The 14138-nt window shown below is 47.3% G+C and overlaps 1 protein-coding gene and 1 long non-coding RNA gene across 4 annotated transcripts in view; one reads left to right on the forward strand and one right to left on the reverse strand.

Moving 5' to 3' along the window:
• Window positions 1-491: 491 nt before the first annotated feature.
• Window positions 492-4776, reverse strand: LOC123454837. 3 transcript variants are annotated; one of them, XR_006633505.1, is made up of 2 exons: window positions 4665-4776; window positions 492-1079 (listed from the first exon to the last, which is right to left on the reverse strand). It is a non-coding gene; the product is annotated as an uncharacterized LOC123454837 (long non-coding RNA). The 3 variants fall into 3 exon arrangements; XR_006633504.1 differs by having other exon boundaries at window positions 4652-4776; XR_006633506.1 differs by lacking the exon at window positions 4665-4776 and adding an exon at window positions 4270-4542.
• A 199-nt stretch (window positions 4777-4975) lies between these two features.
• Sae1 (SUMO1 activating enzyme subunit 1) overlaps window positions 4976-14138 on the forward strand; it is a 75742-nt gene continuing 66579 nt past the window's right edge. The window contains exons 1-2 of the mRNA XM_045134295.1: window positions 4976-5132; window positions 13583-13694. Of these exons, the coding sequence (XP_044990230.1) occupies window positions 5035-5132; window positions 13583-13694 (210 nt within the window). The 5' untranslated portion in view covers window positions 4976-5034. The remainder of the gene's footprint in view (window positions 5133-13582; window positions 13695-14138) is intronic.

A 14138-nucleotide genomic window follows, 5' to 3' on the forward strand; every position in this document is an offset into this window, starting at 1 on the left:
CCTGCAGAGGCGATGTGGAAGGCAGTTCAAATCCACAAGATCCTAGTGTGGATGCGCTCCAGATACAGAGAGTGTGGGTGTTCCTCAGCAGCGGGGGAGACCTGCAGAACCCAAAGGCCAGCTGGCTGGCGTGACAAACGTGCTCATCAGTGAGTGAATGGACGAATGTCACCGAGCTAGCTACTTGTCTGACTGCTTTCCTGAAGCACTGAGGCTCAAACCCGAGGCCCCAAGCATGCCAGGCAAGTGCTCTACCATTCACCGGCATCGCCAGGCCTCAGTGAATTTTAAAATAAGACTGCCTCTTCCCGTGAGCTAGCTCCTGAGTACCTCAAGCCTATGAAGCGATTCTGTCTTCCTATAGCAAGCATGGGTGGCAGCAGGTCTGACAGAAACTCCAGGTAGAAACAAGGAAACAGAGAAACTGGCTTGCCTCAGCAGGAAAACGGAGAAGGGGAGAGGGCAAAAACCAGAATCACACTTAGAAGTACTTTGTTGAAAAATCCAAACTATAAAATTTATTATCTGTCATTACCACATCAACATAAAAGGCATTTCAAAGTAGGTGTGGCTTGTGCAGTGCTGATGAAGCGATCTGAGAGCCCAGGGTTCATAAGCACATGCATATCCATGCACACTGTGCAGTGACGGCTGCCGGGGGACGGACACCTCCTGAGAAGTCCTTTAGATGGGTCTCTGTCCACGGCAGCCACTCTGCTGCCCAGGCCCAGTCTGAAGAGCTGCTGCGGGCAGCCTCACTCACCCCAGCCTCCAGTCTAAGCCTGCTGGCAGTGATGGAGATGCGCTGAATCTTCTGCCTTAGCTTTGATGCTTTTTCATTAGTTCACTTCTGGTAGTAAAGTGTGGCAGGCCTTCCCCTTCAATTCCGTCCGCCATTTGCATCACCTTGTCTAGAAGATCTTTATTGTAGCTGCAGCCCAGGAAGAGGTGGTTGGCCCGCACCGTGGAGAGGGACAGCAGCTGGTCCAGGCGGGTCGCCGTGGTCGGGAAGGTGGCGCGGGATGAATCCCAGGCGGGCTTTCCACCGCTTCTCGCTCCCCGCGTAGCACCATGCTTGGCTACCATGGAATATATATATATTTTTATTCTTGCACAAAATTAATCTCTCCATGCCTCTCATGTCCATATCCATGGGATATTTTTTATAATCATGGAAGTTGTCAATAAAAAAAATTAAAAGAATAAAATTACAAGTAAAGCTTTCATGTTATATCTTTCCTACTGCTCTGCTCTAGATGAACAGATATGGCAAACTCTGCCTGTTGACTGAACTTGGCTCTAGGAAGGAGACTCTTCTGTACAATATTCTTTTTTTGTTTGTTTGTTTATTTTTTTTAATTTTTATTAGCATTTTCCATGATTATAAAAAAAATCCCATAGTAATTCCCTCCCTCCCCCCCACACTACAATCTTCTATCAATGCATCATTTTTTTCAAGAAAATATTTTATTTACTTGCAAGCAGACAGAGAGTATGAGTGTGCTTTTTGAGGTAGGTCTCCCTCTAGCCTGGGCTGACCTGGAATTCACTATGTATTCTCAGGGTGGCCTCGAACTCACAGTGATCCTCCTACCTCTGTCTCCTGACATTAAAGGCATGCACCACCAGGCCCGGCTTTGACCACCTGTCTTTGTTTTTGTTTTCTTGGTTTTTCAAGGTAGGGTCTCACTCTAGCCCAGGCTGACCTGAGACTTACTCTGTAGCTACAGGCTCATCTTGAACTCACAGGGATCCTTGTACCTCAGTCTCCCATGTTCTAGGAAAAAATCTTTTTGTTTTAATTTATTTGCATATGTGTGATGCATGTGCTATGTGGTGCATCTGGCTTTACATGGGTCAATTGCTGGGGAACTGAACCTAGGCAGACAGACTTCTCCAAGTAAGTACCCTTAACTATTTACCCACTGAGCCATCTTCCTAGTTCCCCTTTATTCCTATACTCTTTTATTTTTTTGGGAGGGGGAGCAGGTCTCGAGGTAGGGTCTCACTGTAGTCCAGGCTGACCTGGAACTCACTCTCTGGTCCTAGGCTGGCCTTGAACTCAAGGTGATCCTCCTACCTCTACTCCTGAGTGCTGGAATTAAAGTGTGTGCCACCATGCCCCCAGTGCTGTTTTGTTTGTTTGTTTGTTTTCAAGGTAGGATCTTCCTCTCTTTAGCCCAGGCAGACCTGGAATTCACTATGTAATCTCAGGGTGGCCTTGAACTCACATTTGAAGTATTAATAGCCTTTCCTGAAAACCAAAGGGAACTAAAGAGTTAATAGCTATACCTAAAACTTGTGGGCAATAAAGAAGGCCCAGAGGAGATATAAAAGGAAGAGAAAGGAAGGGAGGAGGGTACTTAATAGGTTGGTATTGTATATATGTAAGAATGATTGAAATGGGGAGGGGATATAATGGAGAATGGAATTTCAAAGGGGAAATGGGGGGGGGAGGGAGGGTACTACCATGGGATATTTTTTATAATCATGGAAAATGTTAATAAAAATTGAGAGAAAAGGGCTGGAGAGATGGCTTAGCGGTTAAGCGCTTGCCTGTGAAGCCTAAGGACCCCGGTTCGAGGCTCGGTTCCCCAGGTCCCACGTTAGCCAGATGCACAAGGGGGCGCACACGTCTGGAGTTCGTTTGCAGAGGCTGGAAGCCCTGGTGCGCCCATTCTCTCTCTCTCCCTCTATCTGTCTTTCTCTCTGTGTCTGTCGCTCTCAAATAAATAAATAAAAAATGAACAACAACAAAAAAAAAAGTTTTTAAAAAAAAAAAATTGAGAGAAAAAAAAAAAGGCCCAGTGGAATTCGCCCTCATTAAGTTTGACCCATTTCCTGATTGATGTACTCCCCTTAGCCTAGATGGCCTTGAAGGACCAGAGACCATGTGAGTTTTCTCCCTTAGACATTCCTGGCTGAAGAAGCCTATTTGGAACAAGGACACAAACAGCTACAATTTCCTTATCAACTGCCCCTGGTAGAGTCTGTTTCTTAGGATCTTCCATATAGGTTTGAACCCCAGCCTGGCTCAGGGCTTCAGTCCTCATCCTGCAGGAAGGCTGCTGCCCCTCGCTGTTTCTCTCAGTTAACAGTCTGTCTGTAGAGATCAAGTCCAGTGCTCTCTTTTGCTTTTCTCTTACATTTTCCTTACAACAGTGATCTCCTATGACTGCCTTCAGAGTGACAGGATTAGAGGCATGTGCCAACACCCCTGGCCTCAATGCTCTATATATGCAAGTCTAATTTTTATTTATTTACTTGAGAAAGAGGCGGTCCTGGGGAATTGAACCTGGGCCCTTAGGTTTTGTAGGCAGGCACCTTAACTGCAAGCCACCTCTCCAGCCCATCAATGCCTTAAAAAAAATATTTTATTCTTATTTATTTATTTATTTGACAGAGAAAGAGGGAGAATGAGAGACAGAGAAAGACAGAGACAGACAGAATGGGCATGCCATGGCCTTCAGCCACTGCAAATGAACTCCAGATGCATGCTCCCCCTTGTGCATCTGGCTAACGAGGGTCTTGGGGAATTGAACCTAAGTTGGCTTTGCAGGCAAATGCCTTAATTGCTAAGCAATCTCTCCAGCCCCAAAATGCCTTTTTAAAACTTAAAATAATTATTTATTTAAGAGCCGGGCTTGGTGGCACACACCTTTAATCCCACAGTCAGGAGGCAGAGGTATGAGGATCGCCATGAGTTCAAGGCCACCCTGAGACTGCATAATGAATTCCAGGTCAGCCTAAACTAGAGTGAGACCCTACCTCGAAAAACAAAAGAAAGCAAACAAACAAACAAACAAAAAAAACCCCATAAAGATATTAATTCGAGAGGGGGAGGGACAATGGGCACTCCAAGGCCTCCTGCCACTGCAAACAAACTACAGACAGATGAGCTAGTTTGTGCATCTGGCTTTACATGTGTACTGGGGAACTGAACTTGAGCAAGAGCCTTGTAAATGCTGAGCCATCTCTCCAGCCCCATTATTTATTTATTTATTTATTTTTGAGGCAAGGTTTCACTGTAACTCAGGGTGACCTGGAAGTCACTCTGTAGCCCAGGCTGAGCTCATATTCCTGGTGAATCTCTTACTTCTATCACGGCATTTTATTTTTTTTTATTTTATTAAAAAATATTTTATTACTTGTTTATTTGAGAGATAGACAAAGAAGAAGAAAGACTGGCAGATAGAGAATGGGCATGCCAGGGCCTCTAGCTGCTGCAAACAATCTCCAGACTCATGGGCCACTACGTATCTGGCTTACCTGGGTCCTGGGGAACTGAACCTAGGTCCTTTCGGCTTTGCAGAAGAGTACATTAACTGTGAAGCCATCTCTCCAGCCCTTATATTTGTTTAAGAAAGATGCAGATAAGCCGGGTGTAGTGACATTAGAGCTGGTTATGGTGGTGCAGGCCTTTAATCCCAGCACTAGGGAGGCAGAGGTAAGATGATCGCTGTGAGTTCAAGGCTAGCATGAATTCCAGGTCAGCCTAGGCTAGAGTGAAAAACAGAAGATAACTACAGAAATAAGTAAGATTAAACAAATCGACTAGGTAGATATCTCCCTGGGGTCAAAAACCTCGCCAGTTTTTTTTTTTAAAGGCTTATTTATTTGAGACAGAGGAAGACAGGGAGAATGAAAGTACCAGGGCCTCTAACCACTGCAAATGAGCTCCAACTGCAAGCGCCACCTTGAGCTTGGTTCTGTAGGTCCTGGGGAGTTGAACCTCGGTCTTCTAGCTTTGCGGGTAAGCCATCCCTTTTTTTTTTTTCTTTTATTGCAAGGACGGATTGCAACGCCCCTACCGGGATGGGAGGCCCGCTTGCACCCTCCCCAAAGCGCGCCATCGGCTGGCGTCCAGGCTGCGCGCGCCAGCGTCCCTGCGCAGGCACCGCCCTCCCGCGCGTGCGCAGACACCGCCCCTCCCCGCGCGTGCGCAGAGGCGGCCGGCCCGCGGCGGGGTGGACTTGGCGGTTTGCGCGGGCGCGTGGGAGCGCGTCGGAGCGGCTCTGCGGCTCGCCCGGCGCCATGGTGGAGAAGGAGGAGGCCGGCGGCGGCATCAGCGAGGAGGAGGCGGCGCAGTATGACCGGCAGATCCGCCTGTGGGGCCTGGAGGCTCAGAAGCGGTGAGCGGCGCGGGGCCCGGGGCCGCCAGGCGGGCGCGGCGCGGCTGGGGGCTGAGGGGGTCCAGGGCGGGCGGAGCGGACGGATTCGGGGGCCTGGGTCTCGTAGCGCTCGGCAGACGGCCGGGGGTGTGGGTCTTACGGACGTGGGTGGAGCTGGGGACCTCCGGAGCTCGTGGCGCGCCGGCCTCCGAGGGGGGCGTGGGCGAGTCCCGAGCGGGCAGGTGGATTCGAACTCGCATGGCGCGCCAGGAAGGGGCGGCGGGAGGCCGTCCTGGCGAGTGACGCCTTTAGGTCATCGAGGGGGCCCGGAGATGCCCTGCGCACGGTGACCGGGCCACCTAGTTCATTCATTCCGAGGTCCCGAGCGACTTGGCTAACACTACGGGCGGGAGCGTGCAGTCGTGGGCGGCCCGAAGGGAACTGGGCCTCGGTGGGGGGCGGTGAGAAGCAAAGCCCCCTCCCCACGTCAAGGGACGTCTGCCGAGGCTCGGCCGGGGGAGACAAGAGGTTCCTGGTGTCCAGGTGCGAGGGTGGCCAGAGCGGGACCGGTGGAGGAGAGATGAAGAGTCAGTCACATATTTACTGAGCTCTTGCCACAGGTGATCCTTGAGCATTTATTTTATGTTATTTATTAAGAGAATATTTTGTTGCACTCGGGAGGCAGAGGTAAGAGGATCGCCAGGAGTTCGAGGGCACCCTGAAACTACAGAGTGAATTCCAGGTCAGCCTGAGGTAGAGAGAGACCCTACCTCTGGGAGTGTGGGGGGGGAGAGTATATATATATATTTTTTTCTCCCCTCACTCCCTCCCTCTCTCTCTCTCTATATATATATATATAAAATTCTTCATATATATGAGATGGCTTAGTGGTTCAGGTGCTTGCCTGCAGTCTAAGGACCCAGGTTTGATTTCCCCAGTACCGACATAAGCCAGATGCAATCTGCATCTGCAGTACATTTGCAGCAGCTAGAGGCCCTGGTGTGCCGATTTCCTCCCTCTCTCCTTCCCGTTTCTTTCTCAAATAAGTAAATTAAAATTATAAATGAAGGGCTGCTGAGGAGATGGTCAAGGTTAAGGTGCTTTCCTGCAAAGCCAAAGGACCCAGGTTCAGTTCTCCAGGATCCATGTAAGCCAGATGCACAAGGTGGCACACGGAGTTCGCTTCTTTCTCTCTGTCAAAAATAAATAAAGGGCTGGAGGGATGGTTTAGGGGTTAAGGCGTTTGCCTGCAAAATCAAAGGATCCAGGTTCGATTCCCCAGGACCCACGTTAGCCAGGTGCACAAGGGCACACGCATCTGGAGTTCATTTGCAGTGGCACATCTATTCTCTCTCTTTCTCCCTCCCTCTTTCTCTGTCAAATAAATAAATAATAAATATTTTTAAAAAGGGCTAAAATAAATAAATAAAAATAAAAAATACTAAAATAAAATAAAGCCAGTCTTGGTAGCGCATGCCTTTAGTCCCAACACTTGACAGACAGAGGTAGGAGGATTGCCTTGAGTTCAAGGCCACCCTGAGATTACTTAGTGAATTCCAAGTCAATCTGGGCTAGAGTGAGACCCTACCTCGAAAATCCAAGTTAAAAAAAAAAAAGCTACGGAGCTATAGGGAAGAATATTTCTATTTTGTTTTCAAAATTTTTTAATTAACTTCCATGATTGTAACAATATTTCATGGTAATGCCCTTCCTCCCCCCACTTTCCCTTTGAAAATCCGTTCTCCATCACATTCCCTCCCGCTCTCAATCAGTCTCTCTTTCATTTTGATGTCATGATCTTTTCCTCCTCTTATGGTCTTGGGTAGGTAGTGTCAGGCACTGTGATTTCATGAATATCCAGGTCATTTTATGTCTGGAGGGGCACGTTGTAAGGAGTCCTACCCTTCCTTTGCTCTTACATTCTTTCTGCCATATTTCTAGCATAGGGAATGTTAAATTCCAAGACCACCATGGCCCATCGTGCCTAGCAGGTAAAAGAAAGAAGATGGCAGCCAGGTGTGGTGGCGCATGCCTTTAATCCCAGCACTCCAGAGGCAGAGGTAGGAGGATCACCGTGAGTTCGAGGCCACTCAGACTACATAGTGAATTCCACGTCAGTCTTGGCTAGTGTGAAACATTACCTCAAAACCCCCCCCCCAAAAAAAAAAGAAAGAAGGTGGCTAGGTGGGCTATGGAGATGGCTTAGTAGTTAAGGTGTTTGCCTGAAAGCCAAAGGACCCAGGTTCAATTCCCCAGTACTCACATAAGCCAGATGCACAAGGTGTCACGTGTGTCTGGAGTTGGTTTGCTGTGGCTGGAGTCCCTGGCGTGTCTGTTCTAATTTCTCTGTCTCTCAAATAAATAGAAAAAAAAAAATAAAGAAAGGAGGTGGCTGGAGCCAAATGAGTTGAGAGCTTTGATTCCAAGTGTGCTGAGTTTTTATTTTTGTTGTTCGTTTGTTTTTCAAGGTAGGGTCTCCCTGTAGCTCAGGCTGACCTGGAATCCACTGTGTAGCTCAGTGAACTCATCTTGATCCTCCTACCTCAGCCTCCCAAGTGTTTGGATCATAGGTGTGTGCCACCATAGCTGGCCAAAACCGTATCTTCTGAGCAACAGGGGAAATCTGAATACTCATCCCTAGCCCATTTTATTGACGGGAACAAACTCTGCCAAAGTCATGCACCAAGTAAGTTGAAGAAACCACGTGTGACACTAAGTGAACAGCTTCAGGCTCACTGCTATTTCTGTAACAGACACTTCCACAACAGGGAGAAGCAGTAAGTTGGCAGCTACGTATGCTTTTTTTTCCTTTTTCTTTTTTGATTTAGGGTCTCTCTCCAACCCAGGCTGACCTGGAATTTGTTATGTAGTCTCAGGCTGGCCTTGAACTCATGGCAGTACTTATACCTTGGCCTCCCTAGTGCTGGGATTAGTGGCTGCTTTTTTTGTTTGTTTGTTTTTTGTTTTTCGAGGTAGCGCCTCACTTTAGTCCAGGCTGACCTGGAATTCACTCTGTAGTGTCAGGGTGGCCTTGAACTCAAGGAGATCCTCCTACCTCTGCCTACCAAGTGCTGGGATTAAAGGGATGTACCACCACGCCCTGCTCCAGCTTTTTTTTTTTTTTTTTTAATATTTTTATTTAGTTATAGAGAGAGTTGGCACACCAGGGCCTCCAGCTACTGCAAACGAACTCCAGACACACGTACCACCTTGTGCATCTGGGTTGTGTGGGTCCTGGGGAATCGAACCTGGGTCCTTAGACTTTACAGGCAAGAACCTTAACCGCCAAGCCATCTCTCCAGCCCCTGCTTTGTTTTTTTTTAAACAGATTTTTTTTAACTTGTTATATATATATATATATTTTCTCTTTCTGGGTAGGCTCTCCCTCTAGTCCAGGCTGACCTGGAATTGGTCTCCGGAGGGCCTCAAGCTCTTGGCAGTGGTGCTCCTACCTCTGGCTTCAGAGTGCTGGGATTAAAGGCATGTGCCACCACGCCCAGCTTACTTTGTTGCTTTTGAGGCAGTCTGTCAGTAAGTATCTCAGGATGGCCTTGAACTCATAGAGATCTTCCACTCCTCCTACCTCAGTCTCCCAAGTGGTGAGATTAAGTGGGCGAGCTGCCATCCCCAGCTGTTTTGTTGTGGTTTTTTGGAGAGGAGTCCAGGTAGCTCAGACAGACCTCAGACTTGGTAAAGTAACTGAAGCTAGCTTTGAAGTTTAAATTGGTTTTATTTATTTATTTATTACTATTTGCAAACAGAGAGAATGGGCACACCAGGGCCTCTAGGCACTGTAGATGAGCCTCAGGTGAATGTGCCATCTTGTGCATTTGGCTCCACATGGGTAGTGGGGAATCAAACGTGGGTCATTGGGCTTTGCAGGCAAGTGCCTTATATGCTGAGGTGTCTCTCCAGTGCTATACATGCTTTTAAAATGTCTGGTCCATTGTTTCATTTCATTTATTTACAAGCAGAAAGAGAAAGAGGATGGGTGTGCCAGGCCTTGAGCTGATACCAGTGAACTCCAGATGCATGTACCACTTAATGTATCTGGATTTGTGTGGGTACTGAAGAATAAAACCCAGGTCTTTAGGCTTTGTAGGCAAGTGCCTAATCATAGAGCCATCTCTCCCGTCCTTTAATCTGCAGACACTTGCGCCATGGGTCTGCATGACCTTGTGCTTGCTTCACCTTCGTGCGTCTGGCTTACATGGGATCTGGAGAGTCGAATATGGGTTGATAGGCTTTGCAGGCAAGTGTCTTAATGGCTAAGCCATCTCTCCAGCCCTAAAAAGATATTACTTCACAAGCAAAGAGAGAGAGGAGAGGGAATGGGTATGCCAGGGCCTTTGCCACTATAAATGAACTCCAGATGCATGAGGCATGGTGTGTGTCTGGGTCTGTGTGAATACTGGATAATTGAACTCAGGCCACCAGGCCCTGCAAGCAAGTGCTCTCAACCACTGAGCCATCTCCCCTGTCTATAAGTTTTCAATTAGCATTATTAATTGTGCTTTGGATAAACTTCATTGGCTATCATACTATCAAGTGTATAAGATTTTGAGCGTACTTCTCCCTTCCCCCAGTAAGCTCTCACAGTAGCCATAGGTGACCCTGAATTCACTCTGGAGTCTTAAGGTGACCTTTAGCTTACAGGGACCTTCCTACCTCTGCTTCCTGAGTGCTAGGATTGAAGGTGTCCACCACCATACCTGGCTTGTGTATGTGTGTGTGGTTTTAAATATTTTATTTACTTATTTATTTGAGAGAGAGAGGAGAGGTAGATGTAGAAAGAGAGAATGGGCGTGCCAGGGCCTCCAGCCACTGCAAATGAACTCCAGATGCATGCCCCACCTTGTGTATCTGGCTTTCATAGATACTGGGGAAGTGAACCTGGGTTTTTAGGTTTCTCAGGCAAGCGCCTTAACCATTAAGCCACCTCCCCAGTCCTTTGTTGTTGTTTTTTGGAGGCAGAGTCTCACTCTGTTTGGGCTGACCTGGAACTCTATAGTCCTAGGCTGTCCTCTCAATTCATGAAGGTCCTTTTGCCTCAGCCTCCTGAGTGCTGGGACTAAAGGTGTTTACCATACCTGACCTTATTTTATTTTATTTTTTTAAATATTTTATTTATGGCTTGGTGAGGTGGCTTAGCAGTTAAGTTTCTTGCCTGCAAAGCCAAAGGACACACGTTCAATTCCCCAGGACCCACATAGACCTGATGCACAAAGTTGCACATGCATCTGGCGTTCATTTGTGCTGGCTGAAGGCCCTGGCATGCCCATTCTGTCTTTCCCTCCCTTTCTCTTAAACAAATACATTAATTAAAAATATATTTGAGGGGGCTGGAGAGGTGGCTTAGCGGTTAAGGCATTTGCCTGCAAAGCCAAAGGATCCTGGTTTGACTTTCCAGGACCCATGTAAGCCTGATGCACAAGGGACTGCATGCATCTGGAATTCATGTGTAGTGGCTGGAGGCCCTGGAGCACCTGTTCTCTCCCTCTTTCTCTCTCTCAAATAAATAAATAAAACATATTTTAAAAATATATTTTATTTACTTATCTAGCAGGGTGGAAGACAGAGAATGGGTGTGTGTGCCAGCGTCTCTAGCCACTGCACATGAACTCCAGACAGATGCATCACATGTGCATCTGGCTTACATGGGTCCTGGGAAATTGAACCTGGGTTTTAAGCCTAGCAAACAAGAGCCTTCACCCTAAGCCTTCTCTCCAACCCCTTTTTAATTTTTTTTTGTTTCTGTAGGGTCTCACTGTAGCCCAGGGTAACCTGAAACTCACTCTGTGGTCCCAGGCTGGCTTCTAAAAGGGTAGTGCCACCACACCCTAGCCAAAGTAGCTTTTTTTTTTTTTTTTTTTTTTTTTTTGCCTCTGACCAGGTAGGGGCTTACTCTAGCGCAAGCTGACCTGGAATTCACCATGTGGTCTCAGGGTGGCATTGAGCTCGCAGCAGTCCTCTACCTCTGCCTCCTGAAACAGGTGTGCGCTGTGATTACAGCGGCGTGCCTCCACGCCCGCCTTCTTTCTCCTTTTTGTATTTCACTGTATTTTATTTTTTTAGTTGAGATTGAGAGAAGCAAAGAGGGAGAGAGAATGGGTGTACCATAGCCTCTGGCCACAGCAAACAAACTCTAGATGCATGTTTCCCCTTGTGCATCTGGTTTAAGTGGGTCCTAGGGAATTGAACCTGGGTCTAGGCTTGGCAGGCAAGCGCCTTAACTACTAAGCCATCCCTCTGGCCCTCTTCCTCATTTTTATTCAGTCCATGACCCTACCCCATTTGTGATACTGCTCATCAGGGTGAGTTTTCTCTCTTCAGTTAAATCTTTCTGTAAACATCCTCATAGAGACCCCCAGTGGTGTGGTTCCCTGGTGATTGTAAATAATCAAGTTGCAGTGAATATTACCCATCACTGACGGCTTGCAGAAAAGTATTCCGGTTGGGTTTTGGAGCCTGGTAATGCTCGACTAGGCTAGGGAGGAAGAGGAGGTGCAGGCCAGGGGCGTACTGCTGTGACTTTCACATCTGGAGGCGGGAAAGTGAAGGCAAGCTTGGCAGTGACTAGTCTTGTAACAGCAAGAAGTAAAGGTGGTAAACTGGAATAAAGGGCTGCAGAGGTGGCTCAGCAGTTACAGGGCTTGCCTGCAAAGCCTATCTGCTTTAAAAAAAATTATTTTTATTATTTGAGAGAGAGGGAAGGAGGCAGGGAGGGAGGGAGGGAGAGAATGGGCATGCCAAAGCCTCCAGCCACTGCAAATGAACTCTTAGATCCATGCAACACCTTGTGCATCTGGTTTATGTGGGGAATCGAGCCTGGAACCAGAGTCCTTAGGCTTCACAGGCAAGCGCTTAACCACTAAGCCATCTCTCCAACCCCCTTATCTGCTTTTGTTTTCATTTTTATTTATTTATTTGAGTGTGAAAGAGAGAGAGAGAGAGAGAGAGAGAATGGGCGTGCCAAGGCCTCCAGCCACTGCACATGAACTCCAGACGCATGCGCCCCCTTGTGTATCTGGCTAATGTGGGTCCTGGGGAATCGAGCCTCGAACCAAGGTCCTTAGGCTTCATAGGCAAGCGTCTAACCACTAAGCCATCTCTCCAACCCCTGTATCTGCTTTTTTATCTCTCAAATAAATAAATGAATAAAGTAGTATAGAATCAGTTCTGAGTGACTATTTATTTTTAGAGTGAGAGAGCAGAGGGCATGCTAGGGCCTCTAGGCTTACCTGGGTACTGGGGAATTGAACCTGGGTCCTTAGGCTTCACAGGCAAGAGCTTTAACCACTAAGCCATCTCTCTAGCCCTTAAATGTCAGCTTTAGACTTGCTGAACTGGGGCCATCGCTCAGTTGGTAGAGCGCCTGTCTAGAATGTCCAGTGCCCTAGGTTTGAGCCCCAGCACCTCATAAACCAGGAGTGCTGGTTCACGCTTGTAATCCCAGCACTTTAGAGGTGCAGGCAGGAGGATCAGAACTTCATGTCATGCTTTGCTACAGAGCAGCTCCAGGCCAGTCTGCGCTACGTGAAACCCTGCCTGAAAATAAGACTCTTAGTCTTAATTGCATGTAAGTGCTCATAATTATTAGAGCCATTTTTGGAAGAGTTCCTTACATTCTCTCCCAAATACTGGTACTTAGATGGAATTGACTTGTTACATAAGTCAGGAGCAAATACACCGACTAGCAGAACTTGAATTTATATGAGACTACTTTTCTTTTTTTCTTTTTTTTGTTTTTGTTTTTGTTTTTGTTTTTTGAGGTAAGTTTTCACTCTAGCTCAGGCTGACCTGGAATTCACTATGTAATCTCAGGGTGGCCTCGAACTCACGACGATCTTCCTACCTCTGCCTCCTTAGTGCTGGATTAAAGGCGTGCACTACCACGCCCAGCTCTTACTTTATATTTATTATTAATTTTTTGTTTGTTGTTTTTTGAGGCAGGGTCTCACTATAGCCCAGCCTGACCTGGAATTCACTATATAGGCAAGCACTTTAACCTCTGAGCCATCTCTCCAGCCCCCAAATTCACTATGTAGTTACTGGGTGGCCAGGAACTCACGGTGATCATCCTACCTCTGCCTTCTGAGTGCTGAGATTAAGGCATGTTCTTATTATACTTGATTTTTGCCCCTTTTTAACTGAGCCATCTCCCTAGCTCCTGATTTTGGCTGTTCTTTGTCATATGTTTTATCAGTTTCTTCCCCCAGAAGGGCAAGAACTGTCTTATTCACTCCTATATTTGCCCACCTATTGAGAGGTATATGGCTTAGTAGGTGTTCAGTAAATATTTATTCAATAACACTTTGTAGAATGGATTGGAATTTGTTGTCTAGATTTAAAGGTTCAGTGATACTTGTCTGTATATATTGAAAATGAAAAAATTCCCCATTATTTACTCTTCTGTGATTCAGCCAGCCCCACTAGTCTGTATCGTCGGGTTAACAACGTCTGTCTTACAGGCTTCGAGCCTCCAGGGTGCTGCTCGTCGGCATGAAAGGACTTGGGGCAGAAATTGCCAAGAACCTCATCCTGGCGGGAGTGAAAGGACTGACCATGCTGGATCACGAACAGGTCTGCTGCTCTCTTATGTCTGCCGTCCCGTCTGAGAGTTCTCTGGCTGTGTGAGTGTTCGGCAAGGCAGCCAGCTTGAGTGGAACTGTAGCTTTTGAGACCGAAGGTGCTGGAACCGTTTTCTGAAGGCTTTGCCATTGTGAGGTAGAAGGTGTGAGGTCAGACTCAGGAATGAGCCTTTCAAAGACACCTCATCTGGAGTGGTGGCGCCTGCCAGTGGTCTCAGTGCTCAGGTGGCTGGAGAGGCAGGTCTTGGGTTCAAGCCTAGCTTGGGCTATATAGTGAGACACTGTCTCAGGAAGAAAAAGAAAAGAAAGGAAAGGAAAGAGGGTGGGATGATGGCTTAGCAGAGAATAGGGGCCTCACACATACTGCGAGGTAGGTGATCTGATGCCGCATCAGAAGAGGGCTGAGGCCAAGTGTGATGGTACACACCTTTAATCC

Source organism: Jaculus jaculus, chromosome 14 (assembly GCF_020740685.1).
Source record: "Jaculus jaculus isolate mJacJac1 chromosome 14, mJacJac1.mat.Y.cur, whole genome shotgun sequence".
Lineage (NCBI taxonomy): Eukaryota > Metazoa > Chordata > Mammalia > Rodentia > Dipodidae > Jaculus > Jaculus jaculus.